Raw genomic sequence first — 22,036 nt, 5'->3', positions numbered from 1 at the left:
TGATCAGTCTGAGAATAAATTTCAAAACAGTTTAAAAAAGGTTCTGCTTGAGACATGGAAACATTCTCACCTAACAAACACAGATCAAGAAAATGTGTCACCACTATAGAATTGCCTTTACTATGTTTAGTGTTGTTGTAGCCGTGTAGGTCCCAGAATATTAGAGAGAGACATGGTGAGTGAGGTAATATCTTTTACTGGACCAAGCTTTCAAGCTTACATAGAGCTCTTCTTCAAAGATATTTCCTCATCCACCTTGTTTCTTTACTATACTTAGTATAGCTAAAAGAGAAGAAAAGGCAACTTACAATGTTTCAAGCTAAATCAGGCTTAGTTTCATTCTATTTTATTTTATTAAATTGAGAATGAAGGATGTTTACATGTACCTTTTCCAGTTCTAATAGATCTTTTTTGAGATGGGGCCATGAAAACTGCATGCAGTATTCAAGGTGTGAGAATACCATGGATTTATATATAGGCAATATGATTTTTTCTGTCACATTATCTATCCCTTTCTTAATGATTCCCAACATTCTGTTTGCTTTTTTGCCACTGCAAATTGAGTGGATGTTTTCAAAGAACTATCCACAATGACTCCAAGATCTCTTTCTTGAGTGGTAACAGCTAATTTAGACCCCATCAGGTTAGTCTGTATCCACAAAAACAACAAGGAGTCTGGTGGCACCTTAAAAAACTAACAGATTTATTTGGGCATAAGCTTTCGTGGGTAAAAAACCTCACTTCTTCAGATGTTTTTTTACCCACGAAAGTTATCTGAAGAAGTGAGGTTTTTTACCCACGAAAGCTTATGCCCAAATAAATCTGTTAGTCTTTAAGGTGCCACCGGACTCCTTGTTGTTTTAGTTGGGATGATGTTCTCTAATGTGCAATACTTTGCACTTATCAACATTGAATTTTATCTGCCATTTTGTTGCCCAGTCACCCAGTTTTGTGAGATCCTTTGTAACCCTTCACAGTCTGCTCTGGACTTAACTATCTTGAGTAGCTTTATACCATCTGCAAATTTTGCTACCTCACTGTTCATCCCCTTTCCCAGATCATTTACTAAGATGTTGAACAGCACAGGTCCCAGTACAGATCCTTGGGGGACCCCGCAATTTATCGTTATTCACCATGAAGGCTGACCATTTATTCCAGCCTGTGTTCCTTAACTTTTAACCGGTTACTGACACATGAAAGGGCCTTCCCTCTTATCCTATGACTGCTTAGTTTGCTTAAGAGCCTTTGGTGAAGGACCTTTTTAAAGGTACTATGAAAGTCCAAGTACACTGTATCAACTGTATGACCCTACATGCTTGTTGACTCTCTCAAAGAGATCTAGTAGATTGGTGAGGCACAATTTCCCTTTACAAAAGCTGTGTTGACTCTTCCCCAACATATTCTGTTAATCTATGTGTCTGACAATTCTGTTCTTTACTATAGTTTCAGCCAGTTTGCCTGGTACTGAAGTCAAACTTACTGGCCTTTAATTGCCAGAATCACCTCTAGAGCTTTTTTTAAAAATTGGTGTTACATTAGCTATATTCCACCCATCTGCTAGGAGGGTGATTTAAGTAATAGCTTACATACCAAAGTTAGTAGTTCTGCAATTTCATATTTGAGTTTCTTCAGAACTCTTGGGAATAACATCTGGTCCTGGTGACTTCTTATTGTTTAATTTATCAATTTGTTCCAAAACCTCCTCTACTGACACATCAATCTGGGACAATTCTTCAGATTTGTCACCTAAAAATAATGGCTCAGGTGTGGGAATCTCCCTCATATCCTCTGCGGTGAAGACTGATGCAAAGAATTTCATTTTGCTTCTCTGCAATGGCTTTGAGTGCTCCTTTAGCATCTTGATCACCCAGTGGTCCCACTGACTGTTTGGAAGGCTTCTGGCTCCTGAGGTACTTAAAAAACATTTGCTGTTAGTTTTTGTGTCTTTTGCTATCTGCTCTTCAAATTCTTTTTTGGACTGCCTAATTACACGTTTACACTTGACTTTCCAGGATTTATGCCCTTTTCTGTTTTCCTCAGTAGGATTTGACTTCCAATTTTCAAAGGATGCGTTTTTGCACCTAATTGTATCTTTTACTCCGTTGGTTAGCCATGGTGGCATGGTTTGAGCCTCTATTATAGTGTTTTAAAATAGTTTCTATATAGCTTGCAGGCATTTCACTCTTGTGGTTCTTCCTTTTAATTTCTGTTTAATTAGCTTCCTCATTTTTTCAGAGTTCCCCTTTCTAAAGTTAAATGCTACTATGGTGGGTTTCTTTGTTATTTAAGGATGTTAAATTTAATTACATTACGGTTGCTATTACCAAGTGGTTCAGCTATATTTACCTCTTGGACCAGATTCTGTGAATTACTTTGGACTAAATCAAGAATTGCCTCTCCCCTTGTGGGTTTCAGGACTAGCTGCTTCAAGAACAGTCATTAATGGTGTCTAGAAAGTTTATCTCCGTATCCCATCCTGAGGTGACATGTACTCAGCTAGCATGGGGATAGCTATAATTCCCCATTATTATTGCATTTTCTGGTTTTGTAACCTCTCTAATCTCCCTGAGCATTTCACAATCACTGTCACCATCCTTGTCAGGTGGTTGGGAGTGTATTCCTGTTGCTATATTCATTATTTAAGCATAGAATGTCTATCCCCAGAAATTCCATGGAACTGTTTGAGTCATTTAAGTTTTTTATTGTATTGGACTCTGCTTTCTTTCACATATAGTGCCATGCTCACATTAGCATGACCTACTCACTCATTCCTATATATTTTGTTCCTTGGTATTATTGTGTCTCATTGATTACCATCATTCTGCCAAGTTTCTGTGATGCCTATTACATCAATATTTAATACCAGGCACTTAAGTTCATCCATCTTAGTATTTAGATTTCTAGCATTTGTATACAAGCATTTATATAATTTGTCAATATTTGTTGTCTGCCTTTGTGTGATGTAATTAAATGGGACTCTTTCATTTGACTGTTTCTCTTCATTTCCTACCAGTACTTTATCAACTTCTATCCTTTCCTCTTTACTAGGATATAGAATATCCCCTTTAATAGATCCTCCCCTAAAGAATGCAGCTGTCTGAACTGTGTGCTTCACATCATCTTTCCCCCAGCCCTTACTCATATAAAAGCATCCATGCATGGGGCCCTTAGGCCACACAGATCCTTTTGCCTAAAATAGTATTATTACTACATTTTATGAAGAGATTTATGCATTTTTTTTAAATACTTGCTTTCAATGTTCATTTTCTCTGATGAATTTTCTTTTGGTTTACTGATATTATTGAATAGCAATATGGATTTAATCTCTGTTCAATGTTCTGTAAAATCACAGATGACTTACTGCTACGTTAAGATACTACTGCATAAGGTATAAATAAAACAATAAAAGAACAGGAAGAATGTGATACTGAAATAACCTCTTGAGATGTCAAACCAAAATATGTAGGAGAGATTAGAGAAAAAATAAAAGAAAAAAGTTAATCTTTTAAAGAATAATGAAACCTTGTATAGAATAATGTTCTTTTTCCTTTGGAAACTTGATGCCATTTAGAATTGTTCATATGTTTGAATAGCCAAATCTTTCTTATTCCACATCTGTGCCTATAAACACTTAAGCACTCGTATACTTTACTGACAATAAGTCAGTACTACTAAAATTACACAAGTGTGTTTGAAACATCGCACGGCAGGATGGTGAAGCGTGGTGGGGGCCGAGTACCTTCACACCAGGGCCAGTCCCCGTGCCTCATACTGTATGCAATGTTGTATGCTCTTCACTATGTAGCTAAGTTAGTTATGATGATTCAAACCCTACTTAGCGATACAATTTACAAATTTAGCATAACTGCTATAGAATGTATTGCACAGGATCAATTTGCCCTTTTCAAAGGCTCATAACTTGGTCAAATCAAAACCAATGCACACTAGAACACTTACAGGCACTTTCTCCTCAATGAGGGCTATTTCTATGCCAAGTTTTAAGACTCAACCATTTTATATGTATCATTAGATCTGTTTTGATTTGATTTGTTTAATATTGCTAGAATTTTTTTTTATAATAATAAAAGGAAAACATTATCTCCTCCACTTCCCTTGTATTCAAAAACCAGTTTTATTAAATCTTTCTAAACCAGTTCACCTTTGAACAGCGACAAAGCCTGAAAAATTTCCACCTGAAACGTGAAAGTTTTCAGTCATAATAACTTTTTAGAAACAGGGGTTAGAATGGAAAGCATAATTTAACCTTACCTACTATACAGAGGTCACTTCTGTTCTCAGTATAATAAGAACATAAGAACGGCCATACTGGGTCAGACCAAAGGTCCATCTAGCACAAACATTCAGTAAAGAGATGCTTGCCTCATGCCCAGCTATAATCTTTAAGCTTACCCATGCATAGGTTAAAGCAGAGGTTCCCAAACTGGGGGTCGGGACCCCTCAGGGGGTCGCAAGGTTATTACATGGGGGGTCGCGAGCTGTCAGCCTCCACCCCAAACCCCGCTTTGCCTCCAGCATTTATAATGGTGTTAAATATATTTAAAAATGTTTTTAAGTTATAAGGGGGGTCGCACTCAGAGGCTTGCTATGTGAAAGGGGTCACCAGTACAAAAGTTTGAGAACCATTGGGTTAAAGGGACACTGTCAAATTTAATAGGGCCAAAATTTAACCTACTTTGTTATTTTTATATCTGTTTACAGAGTCTCTGCCATTTTTGTAAAACAAATGCTTCAGTGCTCTTTTCTTCTCAAAAGGAATGATAGATTCCAGCAGCTCAGCGCTCATGGGAAAAATACTTTTCACATGTGTTGGAAGGGAGAAATGTGTGTAAGGAAATGGTTTCATTTTCAAGGAGTTATTATAAACAAAGTGAAAAGAAAAATGAATTATAAAGTTATGAAAAATAACTTGACAGTCTCCTTTGCAGGCCTTAGTTTGGTATCAAATTTAGCAGTACATTCCTGATAAAACCTTACATTTGGTTACAATTATAGAACAATGGGGTTCTAAAGAACATTATGAAGTACTCTATTGCACCTGCAGTTTAAAATATATTTTTATCCACTGAAACTAGATATGAAAACACAAATTTGGATGGAAATTCTGACTTGGATGCTTTCTATAAACATGGCAAAATATGTAAGAAAAGATTATAATGACCCTTTATGCAGTGATGCACTGCCAACTTTTTATAAAAAGGGGCTTCAACTAAAATGTTCTGCCTTAGCCTGTGATAAATCTTGCATGCCTGGCATGTGTGTGTTACAGACATGAAGGATGAGGGGCTGGGGAATCTATTCGTTTTCCTATTTAAACCAAAATGCTTAATCATAACCAAAGAAGGAGACATCATCACTTGGCAAACACACTTCTATGAACTGCATTTACTGGAAATGTTTATACTTTGTTCCTGAAAAATATACAAAGTACATTCATAGATTTATATATTTTAGGGCCAGAAGGTATCATTATAATCATCTTGTCTGACCTTCTGCATAAGATTGGTCAAAGACCTTTACCAGTAAAATCTGCATCAAGCTCACAACTTCTGCTTGAGTTATAGCATATATATAGCACAGTGCTCAGCTTGTGTAGTTTGAAGTGTGTGTATATAGCTATATTGATAGATAGATTGTTTTGTAGGAAGGTGCAGAAATATTAGTCCCTAGGGATCTTTCTTTTTTTCCTTTTTAATGTAATCCTTGACATTAGGTTCTACCTTGTGGATTCCAAGGACTAAAAAATTGCTCTTCAGAAGCCTCTTTGTAAGTCATCCTAGGTATAGATGGTGTTCATCCCTCCCTGGATGCTGCTAAAACTATCAAGGGGAGGAAAGCTACCCAATCCTTCCTTCAATTTGGTGACAGAATTTTTACAAGGTTCTCCCAAGAGCTCCCTCCAGGACATCATTGCCATTATCTAAGTTACACAGTGGTTCAAAAGACAGAACTAGGAAAATAACTGCAATCAAAGTACTCTCAGAGTTCAGTAAGCTTGTAGTATTATCCAGAAAAGTATCATTTTGGAGTACTCAGCATTTCAAGGAATAAGCCTATTAAAATGAGATGCTGTTGGAGGATAACTAAAATTCAACCGTAGTTCACTTAAATTTAATAACACGCTCAACCAAATGCAAAATTTCCATTTCCCGCTAGATAAAAATTTAATTGTTCCACTTCATTATTTGATAATAATACTGCATTCTATTAAGGGGCTTATTTATTATTGTTTTCCTTAGGCTGTTCCAAAGCTCCAAGGTAATGCTCTTCTTTTATATCAAGTTTTCAAGATAAGAACCATAAGACAATTTAGTGGAAGTAAAGACAATTTTTCTGAAAATGTCACTGTCCATGCAAGCTTAACTCATCTGAGAGTTCCTGACTAAACTATTTCCCATCGACTTCAGTGGGATTGCTCACATGTGTAGAAGTTTGTTGGATCAAGCCCATAGACTGTAATAGCAAAATATATACTCATTTCTGTTTGTATGTTGAATTTTTACATCAAGCATGGAAACACTTATGCAATATCTGTAAACACAGCACACTGGTATTGGAAGTAAAATATGCATTATAATCACACTTGAAGTTAAATATTTAAGACCAGTAACAAGTTACAATTACTTTTCTTATTAATCCATTTATATTAAATAATTATATGAGCTTTTAATCTTGTAATCAGTTTGAGTCCAGCAGTGGTAAAGTGGTAATCTGCTTTGCATACAAGATACAAACAATATATATATATATATGAGTCAGTTGTACACAACTGTTTATACCACTTACTTTGGTAGAAAAATTCATGAAAGAACCACTGAGACTGCCATCGTTGCACTTAAAATTCAAATGTTGGTCTGGATGATAATCTGCTTCCCAGCTCCCCACATCATGGATCAGTGACCTGTCTGAATTTTCAGATATTTTCTGGAAGGCAGTGCAAGTCATTCCTATGAAGCTAGATGGCTTGATCACAAAGGCCTCCAGAGCAATATTAAGGGAAATCTGTCAAAACACATTGAGAAACTGGTATTTTGCAAAGATACTTTAAAAGGAATCCTCAGTACAAAATATGCATTTTGTATACACTGTATATTATATATACACACATATGAAACATGATAATACACATATGGAAAGGTAAACTGATCAAAGAAAAAAATAATTTCTATAACAGTACGGTGGTTTTGCTTGCACCTTTATTATGAATACAATAATGATAGAAGAAAGAACATCAAATAAATGTACAAAAAGCCTGATGCTCCTTTCTCGTATATCAATTTTACAATAGTGTAGCTACCAACATCAGTGGAGTTAATCCAGATTTATAGCAGTGTAAATGCAAGGAGAATAGAGCACCTATTAGTAGTAGTAAATATGTTAAATAGCATCCAAGATTGTGCTCAGTTCCTCCTAACACAGATAATATAAATGAGGCCAGATCTTCATGCCTGGCTGTTTGGCAACTGGCACTGTTCAGGTAGCTTTGCCACTCCCTGATTGCTAATCCACCAGGCACCAGTCAAGTTCAAAGTAGTAACACAGAGCAGTCTGAGCATTGTTCTAAGCTACACAGCTCCAGCAGCCCATAAAGGTCTTCTCTGGCAGCCAGAATTGCTGGAGGGCACATCTCTTGCCATGCCTGCTTTTCTTGGCTACTGCCTCTACATCAGGACCTAAAGATGCTCCTATGGCATCAGTTATTGGTCAGTAACTCTGAAGTCAACTCCCACCCACTATGACTGGCTGAGACAACCCCATTTCAATAAAATGCCTAATACAGAAAATATGAAACATCCACACACATTAAATCTGATTTGTATAAAATCTTGAATGTATATATAGTAGAGCTAAGGAGAGAGACAAGCTTTAGGTTTCATTTGCAGTGAAGTTACTATTGACTGTCCTTATGTTTCTGTTCCACTCAGGAAACAATTAGAGAGAACTCAGGAAAGTTTAAGATACTTTCCCTACTAAAGCATATCCATGCTATGCTGTGCAGCAATAAAAGCCATTAATATGGCCATTAAGCCACAGGCCTGGAAAACAGGGGAAAATATTATCCTTGGTGCAACTTCCCTCTCAAGTGCTGTTTTTGCCCTTTCCATGTTCTGGTTCACACAATCAAAATGGGTACATATGCATACTATAACTTCCATAGGTCAATCTAGCTCTGAAGTCATACAGGGCTTATTAGTGGGCTCACATTTCCTGAGTGCCGTCAATGGAAGAGCACAGTCTTTACTAGTCCTAGAGAAACGGTGTTTCATGTTTCATTGTGCAAAGTGGTAATTAATGATGATGGGAAAGTTTTAACAGCAGCACAGCTCAGAAGAATAGCACGTTTTCTACCCCTGGATTTTTGTCAATCAGGTATATTTGCTGCTGCAAGAACACAGTTTTGATGATTATTTGTAAAGTAACAAACATGCACATGGCACTTTATACATTCTTTTTCATTTGTAGGAATGGGGTTGTCAGGGAAATTTTGCCCCTTGATTTAGAAAAGGAAGGGACTCTAGAGTTTATTAGGCTCCGAGCATTCTGTGATACTCTTCAGCACCTCAGGCAATGGTGTTCCACAATAAGACTCAACTTCACTCAGTATTGATTAGAATGGGGTGAAATGGTCACATCAAACCCCAGAAAATTTGGAGCATGGGTGCCAGTTCTGCTGAAGGTTTATTTTGCAGAAGATTTTCACATGACTTCACACTAGTGGAAAGTACTTTCTACCTGGCAGGGAGAAAAAACAAACAAACAAGCAAACATAAGACTCAATTTAGAGCTGGCTGGGAAACTGTTTTTCTGTCCCAGGAAAATGTTTGAAACTTTGAAAATATTTCCTGTCCTGATTGGAATAGAAAGCTGAAATTTTGAAGTTTTTTGCTGAATTGATATATCACAGTATTTCATTTTGGAAGCACTGAAATGTGGTATTTCTGAAGGGTAATATATTAATCAGGATCCCTGACTTCCCACCTGGTGAGCTCCAATGGAGCTGGGAACCCTGGAAGCCCCAGCAGCTTCAGACTAAGGGTATGTTGACATGATTCTTGTCAGTTTCATGACTGCCCACCACTGAACAGCAAAGTGAAACTGACCAGACTTTTGTCATGTTAACAAAAGTCTGGTCAGTAACACTGCTGCTGTTAGTGAGGACAGCAATGAAACAGACAAGAATTATGTCAATTTCAGCCCCCTGAGCCAGGTCTTTGAGGGTCCTCCAGAGCCTCCAGCTCCAAAGCAGACAACCTGGTGGGGGATTCCAGGCTCCTGGTTTCCCTTCAGACTGCATGGTGGGCTGAAGTGGAACTGTGAGCCTGGAAACACTGGCTCCTATGTTCTGAGATTCTCAGCTCAGTGGACTGCCAAGGAGCTGGTCAAGCAAGCTGGAAGGAAACCAGGCAGGTTTATGATGGAAACCTGACTGGCAGGCAGGTTTTGAAAACTGGGGTCCCACTGGAAGTTTGTGAAAATCCAACCATTCTCACAAAATGGTTTGATCTTAATGAACTGGCAAATTCCAAAAAAGAAAGTTTTGTCAGCATTTTTCTGATCAGCACTCTACTCAGGATGTTGTAGGCTTGGAGCCAAAACATTAAAACCTCATTGTAAGGTGGGGAGGAAATATGGTGGCTTTGCTGCCCTTAGGTCCTGCCTTGTCAGTTTGGATTGTCTGGATTCTGTCATAAGCCAGTGGGGCGTCTCATGATAACCCTTCAGTGACTGGTTTATCTGTGTGTGCTCAAAACGAAGCTATGAAGTACAGTAAATTCCTGTCAGCCACAAGTGCTGCCGCCTCCAACACTATATTTAGGCTAGCACTAATGGCTAATTATAGCAGGAGCTGCAGCTTCCACTACAGTTAAGGTTTCATAATATTTCCATTCTAAACCCTTGTTTTTAGTTGCTGCTATTTTTTTTAAAACATTCACCTTTCCAGATTTTTTAAGTTTGAGTAAAAATGGCACAGTCATTTTAGAACACAAGAAGCAGAATTTTTCCCCCCGTTATAAAAAATATCCTGAGACTTTGTTTTGAACAGTCTAATAGCTGGGACAGCCAGACAGAAAAGCTTTAAAATTGAAAGCAGGTTTTCCTGGATAACTTGATGTACCCTACACATATAGGTTTCCATGCTGTGCACACAAGTTTCACTGGTACAAGTTATGCTTGTGGAAAAGTCAAAAGATGTGGGTTCAACACCCAGCTCTGCCAAAGACTTCCGGTGTGACCTCAGGTAAGTTACATAGTGTCCTTGTGCCTCAGATCTCTCTCTAAATAATCCCACTGAAATTGTCAGAGAATTTCAGGTTAATTGTTAATGAGGCTTTCCCTTTCTAGGCTTAGTCTTTGTGCCCTTTGCCATTGTCCTGAGCTGCACACCCAAGGAGCCATTTTTGCCATCCTCTTAAGTGTTGCCCCAATCTGCTGTTACATATATGGACACCATATTATTTTCTATATTTATTGCACTTGGAAACAAGAAGATTAGTTTGGTAGCTTTTGATAAAATGCTTGCTGTTCTGACTGTAATTTACTATGGCCTTGGCTACACTGGCGGTGTACAGCGCTGCAACTTGCTGCGCTCAGGGGTGTGAAAACGCCCCCCCCCCCGAGCGCAGCGAGTACAGCGCTGTAAAGCGCCAGTGTAATCAGAGCCTGCAGTGCTGCACGCTCACTCGCAGCGCTGCAAGCTATTCCCCTCGGAGAGGTGGAGTACTTACAGCGCTGCGAGAGAACTCTCACAGCGCTGGCGGCGCGACTACACTCGCGCTTCACAGCGCTGCCGCGGCAGCACTGTGAAGTCCCGAGTGTAGCCAAGGCCTATGATTGTGTGAATGGAGTAGAGGGTGGCCACCTATTTTAGATATAATTTCTGAAAAATGTGCTGAGGAATTATCATAGAACATGTCATTTCATGGCAAAGAGATTGCCAACAATGTCACTATCTAGGTATAGATAGGCAGGATAGTTTGCTTTTGAAAGCTAAACAATTACCATAATAGATGATTAGATTAGATTAGATTAGATTAGATTAGATAGATAGATAGATAGATGTTCCCCTGGTGTTATCTAGACCGGTGATGTGCCAGCCTGCTGTGAGAACCCCCACTCCTGGACTGTTCACGCACAGCCTCTGGCATGTAAACTGCTTCTTGGATTGTGCAACCGAATGACACTAGCCAATATCTCCAGTCCCAGACACAACCCTAGGAACCTCCGTCTTGCAGTGTCCAGTTATCCCCGCTGGACGCTGCAAGCTTATATGAGTTAGTCAAGTTAACAAAGAAATTGATATGTACCAGGCTTGTTATCCCAAGGGGAGCCTCTGACATGCTTCACACCAAACACACTGCTTCAGGTAGAATAAACAAACAAATGTATTAACTACAAAGATGGACTTTAAGTTATTATAAGTCAGAGAACAAGAAGTCGGATTTGGTCAAATGAAATAAAAGCAAAATGGATTCTAAGCTGATCTTAACACTTTCAGTGCCCCTACAAACTTAGATGCTTTTCACAACAGGCTGGCTGGTTGCCCTTCAGCCAGGCTCTCCTGTTTGATTAGCCCTTCAGTCGCTTGGTGGTGATGCCTGTAGATGGAGGTGGAAGAGAGAGGATGAGCTTGGCAAACGTCTCTCCCTTTTATCAGGTTCTTTCTTCCCTCTTCGTCTCTCCACCCCCCCTTCAGAGTCAGGTGAGCATTACTTCATCACAGTCCCAAACTGACCAAAGGAAGGGGGTGACGCAGAGCTTGTCTACACTACCAAGTTTTGTTGACAAAACTTATGTTGACACCCAAAGGTCGACAAAACAAAAATTGCCAAAGGGTGTTCACACATGCTCCCTCTGTCGACAGATCATGTCCACACTGGGGACACCATCATCGACAGGGTGAGCAATACACCGTGGGTATGTATCCCACAGTGCAGTGTTGTGGGAAGGAAGAGCTGATTGCTGTGCATCTTGGGATTCTCTCCAAGTTCTCCCACAGCCCCCTCAGCTGCTGAGAGCAGCATCATGAGTAGCTCTGTGAGCTTTCCATGCTGAGGAATGGCAAAGCAGCACAGCAGTCTGTCCCCCTTGCCCTGCAACAGCAGTCTGCCTGCTGCTGTGTTCCTAGTGCCGGGCAGAACAGGAACATTCCAATGATTTGCTCTTTGTTTGTTCCCCTAATGGAGCAGCACATAGATACTTTCCCGAGCTTTGAAAGGGGAGGGGCGCATGCCTGCAGGGCAGCAGAGATCAAAACACTGAGCAGAGCAATCAGGGCAGGCATTGTGGGATACTGGCAGAAGCTAGTTCTGTGGACAAAACAATCAGCAGTGTCTACACTGGCTCTTTGTCAACAATAAAGGGAGGGGAAAAGACAAAAGTCTCTCATACGGGTGGAAGTTTTTTGTCACCAAAACTGGGCATTTTTCACGACAGAAGTCCCATTGTAGTGTGTACGCTCTTGCTGTTTTGTCGCCAAAAGGCAGTTTTTGGCAACAAAACTTGCCAGTGTAGACAAGCCCCCACTCGAGAATCCAACAGATCCTTTGTTGTTGCCTAGGCCAGTGTCCTTTGTTCCTGTGAGGCTGGGCTGGGTTTGTCCCATACATGCCCTGATGAGGTGTGAACTGCCCCTCTGCTCTTGGAGAGTTTTTTGCCTGGGCTTGCTTTAAGCCATGAGAACACATTTTCAGCCTCATAACTATATACATGAAATTACAACCTATAACATTACTATAATAACAATTACTATAACATTACCATAACAACAATGCTCAGTACATCATGAGCCTTCTGAAAACCCCCGACATGACAAACTGCATTAGATATCACACAAACATAGTATAAGGATAAACATGGGGGTGTAGGACGTTCCCATGAGGTACAGAATGTCACAGATAGATAGCCATGAATGGAAAGGTATTGCAGACTACTCAGTAAATGTACACATACATTAACAATGAAGTTGGTTTAATTTGCGTGTGTCAGGTTGGCACACTAAGAGCAAAAAATAACAGCCTTTTCACTTGTTTCTGTCCCATCAGAAGAATGTTCTGTTTACAGGAATTTATTCTTACTTTTTAATATAATATACAAAAAAAGAGTTTCTTTTTCACTCTGCACGGTAATATTAATTTGAAGCCATATATAATTTCCTATCTTAAATGCATTATTATACAAGGGATAAAATATCTGGAGTTTATACATTTGAGAAGATGTAACAGGCCATTCCTTATGTACAGAACAATATTTATATATACACACCACTCCAAACTCAGGGAGGCATGAGGAAATACAAGTGATCTATTGCCCTATCTTTCAACTCAGGGGTTTGTTTGCCTTTGTGATAACCCATCCCATAGTGCATGAGAAAAACATGTCTGTCTTCCCCCCAAAAATCATTGCCATTTAAGGAATTTTTCAATAGACTTAGAAAGAAAATGGCAAGGTTCATGTCATACAATTGACAGATTTAGTAGGAGACTTAATGTTTCAGAAATTATATCTAAAACAGGTGACCACTTCAAACTCTGTGCAGTCTTACTCTGTTTAAAGAAACTAACGCAATTTCTCTGAGCTAGTTAACTGGCTAATTGCTTGCTGGCCAGTCTCCAAAAGGAACAGTTGTTTAGTATTGCATGAGACTACACAAGAAAGTCCACAGATTAGTTTATTTACAAGCTGCACTCGACTGTGCACTGAATCTCCTACAGAAAACTGTAAGAAGAAAAAAGAGAGAGCACAGCTAATAGGTTAGGGATACAGATCTACAGCTTGCATAAACAGAAAGAATTACTTTGGATAGGAATGTCAACATCCTCCCGAAGCAGTGACAAGAAAAATGACCTATGGAACTTGACATTTAAAATAAACCAGGAGTTTATACAAATAGAGCATCCCCTTAGCTGTTACATAAAAAGTCAGCCCTAGGAAGGCGCTTTACTGTCTATACGTATTCTAAATAGATACATACATAAAAATGGGCATTGAAAGTGATTCTTTTCTATATATAACCATTTAAATGAACAGCTTTTTTTTCTTTAAAAACAGACAAATCAGTTCCTCACAGAGTATAATCTGCAAGTGAAAAAAGACTGGTTCTTCTAGGTCTTTCTTTTTTAAGGATATGTCTATACTGCAATTAAAAACCCAAAGCTGGCCCGTGCTAGCTGACTTGGGCTTGCAGGGCTCGGGCTAAAAGACTGTTTAATTGTGGTGTAGATGTTCGTGCTCAGGCTATAGCCCAAGCTCTAGGACCCTCCCACCTCACCTAAAGGGCTAAGGATCTAAGCAGGCCATCAATGCCTTTTTGTGTGTGCGCGTGCACATGTGTGTTTGCAAATACGCACTGGTCTGTAACTAAAATGAACAAGGAATTCACTTTAAGCAATATCCCCAAACAAATTCTGTAGATAACGGACCAAAATAGGCAAGGTTTTGCAAGTTATTGTTTTTTTTTCTTTTTTAAACAAACCCAATAACTCTTTAAAAATTTAATTTAAAATTGTAAAGGGTTTGGATTTAAGCTTCTGATTTTGGTCCATTCTACTATTTAAATGTTGAAAAATTGATAAAAACATACTCAGTGTCCCAAGGGTGAACTCTTGTGAGCTGGAGGCTGGGCATTTTTGGTAGTAGGTCCATGCATCTACAATTTGCTCCCCATAAAAATAAGCTTAAACACAAAACTAGCTGCTATCTTTACCAAGAGCAACAAGATGCACCTTTTCAGCCAGGCCTTTCTCACCGGTTTACGCTATAATACCTAGAATGCTCTCTGACAGCCATATCAAAAGCTGCAGGCAACAACGGAGCATGTTGTCTTATCCTCTTATTGGAAATGTTGATTGACCCAATTTAAGCCTTCTAAAATGAACACATATACCAACAGTGATGGGTAAACTGAAGTGAACAGCAATACCATATTTGAAGAACACTCCAAAAACAAAACAATCCACTATAATAATAAATAGATAAATGTCAGTTATTGAGCTATCAGTAATGTTAGATAAACCTACTGTATTTTTGCTCTTTTTCTGTCTTCCAACAGTACTTTAATGAATATAAAATGCTAATGCAAAAATTGATAGAAAAATGACAGCTCTTTCAAACAAACCCCAACAAAAATATTTGTAATTTTATTACATACCTTTGATATAACCTGAGTATGGCTGGTCAGCGTCTGATTCGTAATGTGCGCCACACATTGTACAATCCTGGTACAGGCTTTGTTTTCATTCTGGGCCATCCACAACACATGGTCATCTACCAACATTATGTTGCTGGCAATTTCAACTATAGCATCTCCAAGCTGAAGGAAAAAGTAATTACATGGGAAACTATTATACCATTAAAACTGCAACAAAGAACACAAGAGTGCAATTAAAATTAGGCACCTTATCTCGCCTAATGACAGTCATTTTAAGGAGACTAGTCATTCTGTTAGATCATTACATTTAAACAAACACAGAGACCAAGGAGAAGAGGAGACAAAAGTGCCAAGTGACATCAAGGAAAATACTTTTTTGTTCACTATTTAAGTGTAATATCCCCACAGTTTTTATTTTTTAATGTATTTATTTGTGTATTTCACCATTTTGGGTTAAAGCAGGTGCTATTGGTCATTTTTTTCCTATTAACTAAAATAAATTAAAATAAAGTAACACTGCTCATTTTTGGTTTATTACAAATATGATTATTGATCTTTCTGCTGGTTGATTTTGGTATTTTATTCTGCTCTGCTAATTTAATATGTTCAACTCTACTGTTTGTCTTATTAATGTGGGATATTTACAAGTCTTTATTTTTAAAGAATTTCAGTTCTCCTCTTACGGTCTCAGCCACTAGATCTTCCCTATAACACCAAATATGAATTGATTTTTTATGGATTTATCTTTTCCCAAATTAATTTTTAAAAACTAAATCTATTTGAGTTATATATGCCCAAGGAAGCATTCTACTCAGATGAAGTATATTTTAACCAGGATTTTTAACCAGGATTAACCAGGTAAAAAGATTTCCTTCACGATTTATATAAAACCAAACCAAAATACCAGAATCAATAACAAAACAAACACCCCTCCCCCCCAGAACTTCTTGTTTTCTGAATTACAATCCTTTCCCCCCCGCCCCCATAAAACAGGAGACTATGATGGAAAAAAGAATACAGTCATAACTGCTACAGTGCAACTTACAATATCCCTCGATATTTAACAGCATTTTGTACAAGAAAGGAAATGCTCCATATGACTGAATACATGCCTAGCAACAGTCTCCATCAAAATTCTGGCAGTTTGTGAGAGTCTGACAAATTTCATCAGACAGCAGAGTGAACAATGCCCAAAACAAAGGTGTTCCTGGGATTAATACTGTGGTATCCAAGATACAATCATTTTATATTTTGATGGGTACAATCCTTAATCAGAAAGCCTGAAATGTTTCTTTGACTTAAAAACACAATCAACTTAAAAAACACATTTCTGTCTGAAAACCACTTTCCCTGGTATTGTTACAAGTAATACCTACATTTACTATAACTGAGAGGATTTTAAGAAAACATATTTCTTTTTTCTTTTTTACTTTATGCATTTGACAGCACTTTGTGTATAGTCAGTATTTTTCTCTCTCTCTCTATATATATATATAGGGAGAGAGGGCCTAATTCTCAAAAGTGCGGAGAACTCACAACTCAATTTGAAATTAATGAGAGTTGCAGGTCCTTCATACCTCTGAAAATCAGGCTCATAGTCAGTTTACATTTTTGTTTGCTTGCTTCTATGTATGAGTACTGCAGTAGTTCCAGGAAGCTCGTGAAGAGCCCCACTGTCCTAGGTGCCTTAAATGAGTCCTTGCCCTAAATAGCGAAAGTTGAAGAGAAAAACATTTTAGAAAATGTGATTGTAATGATACTCCAAGGATTTCATCTTGAATTGAATCAATGATACAGTGGCTTCTTTCTTCACCTTTCACTTTGAAATGAAAATATTATTTTTTTGTAAATTAAACTTAATTTAAATCAGATTACAAAGTAATATAGCCTTGTAAATGTATACAGCAGTTTTCAGAACCCACAGATATGGCATCCCAAAGAGTTTACTGATCATCTCACACAGAAATGATGCATGGAAGAGTGATTACATTCAGGGGCATAAAAATAACTAAAAAATGTTTCAACAGGGAAAGACGTAAACTAATATATCTGGCTATGTAGTTCAAAGTACAGATACTCAGTAGAAAGAAGAAACCTATAAAGCAACAATACTGAGCCATCGGAGATGGCAGACATTAAGAAATTAAACAGGAGTTTGCAGTGCTAATGGTTGCTGAAAAAGCCAATGCAACTTTAAACTTTATATACAGCAGTCACACAACAATGGACAAAGATATAATGTGTCCTCTCTATATGGCTCTTTTGCGACTACCTGAAATAATATATTAATTTCTGGTAACCTAATTACTAGAAGGTTATTGACAAATTGTGTTACTGATGCAGTGAAGACTAATAAAAATGATTAGGAGACTGGAGTCAATGATTTATGAGAAAAGATTAAGACATATAGCTCAGCTAAGTGAGGGACAGGATAATAGCCTATAAATAAATAAGAGGTGGGAAAATTAGGGAGAGGAAGCAATTTTTTAGCATAATAAAATGTGCTAACTAGGAGTAATAGCATGAAATCAAGAAAATGAAAAATTGGGTGAATGTAAGCACATTTTCCTGACAGCATGATGTACTAGACTGTGAAATTATGCCCCAGGAGAAGCAGTGAAAGACCTATCATTTGGCACATTTGATACTAGATGGGACAATGCAAGAGTAAAATGTGCAGTAAGGAACAAACATGCACTGGCTGCAATGTAGACTAAATGATCAAATTGGTCTTTTTCTGCTCTAAGCATGACCTCAACACAGAAGTTGCACAAATTTAACTAAAATCAGTTTAAAACAGTGCAAAACTGTGAACCCACTTATGTTAGTTTACCAGTGATTTATATCAGTTTAACTTATGATATAAGTCAGTTGCTGACAGCTGCGTGTCCACACAGGGGTTTGCACTGTTTAACTAAATCAGTTTTAAACCACTTTTAGTTAAACCAGTGCAACTTCCAAGTGTAGAAAAGGCCGCTGATTCTATAATTCTATGGCAAAAGGAGAACAGTTCAGGTATCCACATTTTTTTGTACATCACTGGTGAGATTAAAGTAAGAAACCAGTAGGTGTTAAGGATGGGTTTGAAGAAGAAGAGAGAAAGTGCTTGGTGAGCATGAAAGCTGGAAGCTGTTCCAAGCACTGGAAGCAGCATGAAAGAAAGGGTATGTCTTCACTTCAAGTGACGGTGTGATTATAGTACAGGTAGGCATAGCTCTGATAGCTTTAATCTAGCTAGCGTGGATAGCAATAATAGCGAAGATGTGGAGACGGGCTAGCAATCCAAGTATGTATCGAGCACCCCCGGTGGGCTTGTCTTCAGGTGCCCAGCCCAAGTACAAGTCCGTGCCACCAAATCTTCACTATTCTTAGTACTCATGGTTCTCTCGATTAAAGTCAGTACAGGTCTGCCTACCTGTGCAACAATCACATTTCCACTTGCAGTGAAGACATACCCAAAATGTGAAGCCGAAAGTGGAAGCAATAAGGAGAGAAGGTGGAGACAGTGAATGGTGTGAGGGATTATGAAAGAAACGGGTGGAGAAGTAACACGCAATGAGGGGTGGAGTTGTGTGGATGCTTTGATAGTGCAGATCAGGAGTTTGAACACTAAGTGAAAGGAGGGGCAAAACCAATTGGAGCTGATGCTAATTTATGTAATGAACAATACATAAGGTGCTAGTACCAAAACCAAAGAAGAATCAAAGGATTTTTGAGGAGAGCTATAACTGAATAAAGCTTTTTTTTTTTTTTTTTTGGGTCAAAAGCAACATCATCATATTGGGATTCTGAGCCAGGACGCTGAAAAGCAATTGTAGCTTTGAAATATGACTCTGGGAAGCACTTAGTATGCACTTTAGTTCTGGCATATGATGATGGAATTAAAGTTGAAGGCACTCTCAAAGTGGCACTAAAACGTTAACCGTTACAAACCCCAAAGCAAGAATGAAATGAACAATACCAAACCAAAAGAAAACAAATGTTTTAACTATAACTATCATGTATTCAAAAATTACAGATTATGAAATCTTTATGCAAGCAGCTACTCTAAAAATTAACAGTGAAAACTTTTTTGAGTATCATTGCTGTTCTCTATTAAAAGCTATTTTTTTCCTTTGGGGTTTGCATAACTCTGATTAGATTTCCTTGTAAAATGTCATCCCCCATCCTAGAAGTTTCTTCAGAAAGTTATACTTAAAGAGGCATTTTGTCCTCTTCACATGAAGTGATACACACACTCTTAATTCTTCAAAATGCAGTGAAAATATCCTCCATAGTTATTCTGTTGATAATACAGAACAAACAAAATAAACATTTGTGACATTCAGATACTGTCATGGAAACATCCAGAAGGAAAGGCACCCTGGAGTTACTTCCAATACTTTATCCACTGTATAATTTAAAAAGGCACAAAGTAAAGGAAATGTGTGTGCATGCTAAAATATTTTGTCCCAAAACAGCAATGGCTCTATCAGGCAGACGAGAAGGCTCAATCCTCCTCTTAGACACTGAGCAACCCACTGCTTAATCTTTTGTACAGTGTATATGCATTCACAAGAGCAGGGAGCAATTTTAGAATCTACTCTGCAATGTGTGCCTGCATATGTTAAAACAGGACCATGCGCTAAACGTACAAGTACGTGATTTCAATTTTAAGTGGTAGATTATTCAGTATTCAAACAGTGTCTTACATCTTTGACTTCATCCGCGATGACTATTAACTTTTCCATTATGTAAGCCAAATATATAATATCCATCTTATCTGCAAAGTTGGAAGCACCTCTTGTGTAGGCTGTAAGTTGGCGGGAAAATTCAAGAGCATTGGTGGCGTTGACGTGCATCTGGAAATACATCAGAATTGTTATGTGTAATATCCGGCTTGGCTTTTATCACTCTTTTTTAAAATTTCTGAGGCTACATACTTTGTTTAATGTGTACCAATTTAGGATCGAATCATAAAAGATTAGGGTTGGAAGAGACCTCAGGAGGTCATCTAGTCCAATCTCCTGCTCAAAGCAGGACCAACACCAACTAAATCATCCCAGTCAGGGCTTTGTCAAGCCGGGCCTTAAAAACATCTAAGGATGGAGATTCCACCACCTCCCTAGGTAACCCATTCCAGTGCTTCACTACCCTCCTAGTGAAATAGTGTTTCCTAAAATCCAACCTAGAACTCCCCCACTGCAACTTGAGACCATTGCTCCTTGTTCTGTCATCTGCCACCACTGAGAACAGCCGAGCTTCATCCTCTTTGGAACCCCCCTTCAGGTAGTTGAAGGTTGCTATCAAATCCCCCCTCACTCTTCTCTTCTGCAGACTAAACAAGCCCAGTTCCTTCAGCCTCTCCTCGTAAGTCAGGTGTCCCAGACCCCTGATCATTTTCATTGCCCTCTGCTGGACTCTCTCCAACTTGTCCACATCCTTTCTGTAGTGGGGGGCCCAAAAGTGGACGCAATACTCCAGATGTGGCCTCACCAGTGCCAAATAGAGGGGAATAATCACTTCCTTCAATCCTTCAAAAGACTTACACATGTGACCTAAAGTGAAGCACGTGTACAAGTCTTTGCAGGATCAGGGCTTTAGTCAAATGATTCCCACTAACATGGAACCATGCAGCTAAGAATCAATACCCTGCACTGAATCAGGATGCCCTAGGACCTGTGATTTTTATCTCATATACACGGCTGTGAATCTTAAATAACTTTTGACTTCAATGGCATTTCTTTGGATTTACACTAATGTGAAGGTGACCAGGATACATGGCTCTTGGAGTCTTTATGTCATGAACATGTCCAGGGTTTCAGAATTGTAGCTACTGGAGTAAAAAATCAGTTTAAAAGAAGAGGTGTATTTTTTGTACTGACATTAATTTTCAGGTAGAAAAGCAAGTCCCAACTCTGAAGGTCTGGGAAAATTATAAGCAAGGGGTTATAATGGAAAGGGATTATCACATGCACTACACACATTCACTATACTCTTTCTGACATTGGCTAACTACACAGATGACTGCAGTTCAAACAGGCTACACAAAAACAGGCTAATAATGACTCTGTGCACCTTGGCTCTCTAGCTTGGATTTGATAGTAACATCTGATTATTGAACAATTTGTTTAATAAACTTTCTGCTTTGGCAACAGGCAGCATGATTTCTCTAGAGACCCAAGAGTCCTCCAAAAAGGGGAAGAGGTGAGACAGGAAACTAATTAATGGGGAAAAAAAGCAATAAGAAAAAGAGTCCTGTAAGGAAAACTCACAGGTATGTGTGAGATGAAGATATTTTCCAAGGATAAAGCCAGAGTAAGGAAACAGAATGTCTGGATTCACTATCTGGAACCACTGAAACTACACAGACTAAACAGATGACCAGGCAAAAGAAAGGCATTGCTTTGCTGTAGCATTCCTTCAACCCAACCTTTTAATTTCTCTTTCCTGAGATGCTTTTCCTCAGATTACTCTTTGTCTTTGCTCACAAGTAGAATTTAAAAAAAAAAAAATTACATTTGGCTTACCTATCAACTGTTCTAGATTATTATAAATAGAAATCATATTTCCGGATTGAACTTTCTGGCTCTGTTATGAAAATATGCTCTGTTTATGGTTTAGTTTAACTCTGATATTTTAATTAATTGTATCTCTGATATAATTCATTTGAAGAATGAGTAGAAGAGGCAAGAGATCAAAGAGTAATTCTCTTCTTCCCCCTGTACCCTTTGATGGCACTGTTTGTGTTAAGTATCATTCCATCAAGGCTTATTTTTTTTAATAAGCTAGAATTAAAGGGGGAGTTTTGCAGGCAGTTAACAGGCACAAGTTAAAAATACTTAGGCTTACATATTTAAGCTTTGCACTGAGAACAAGAGGTGGAAACAG

General features: G+C 38.4%; 1 protein-coding gene across 1 annotated transcript in view; it reads right to left on the bottom strand.

Annotated features, from left to right (window-relative positions):
• The window catches only part of ADGRA1 (adhesion G protein-coupled receptor A1), a 491,306-nt gene that overhangs the window by 193,775 nt on the left and 275,495 nt on the right, over positions 1-22,036 (bottom strand). Inside the window, exons 10-12 of the mRNA XM_065407945.1 lie at positions 19,858-20,007; positions 15,167-15,328; positions 6,805-7,020 (exon numbers count right to left, since the gene is read on the bottom strand). Coding sequence (XP_065264017.1) covers positions 6,805-7,020; positions 15,167-15,328; positions 19,858-20,007 — 528 coding nt within the window. The remainder of the gene's footprint in view (positions 1-6,804; positions 7,021-15,166; positions 15,329-19,857; positions 20,008-22,036) is intronic.

The sequence above is a fragment of the Emys orbicularis genome, chromosome 7 (genome assembly GCF_028017835.1).
Source record: "Emys orbicularis isolate rEmyOrb1 chromosome 7, rEmyOrb1.hap1, whole genome shotgun sequence".
In the NCBI taxonomy this organism is placed as follows: Eukaryota; Metazoa; Chordata; order Testudines; family Emydidae; genus Emys; species Emys orbicularis.
The sequence above is the reverse complement of the archived record's forward strand: the minus strand, read 5'-3'. Positions and strand labels throughout refer to the sequence as shown.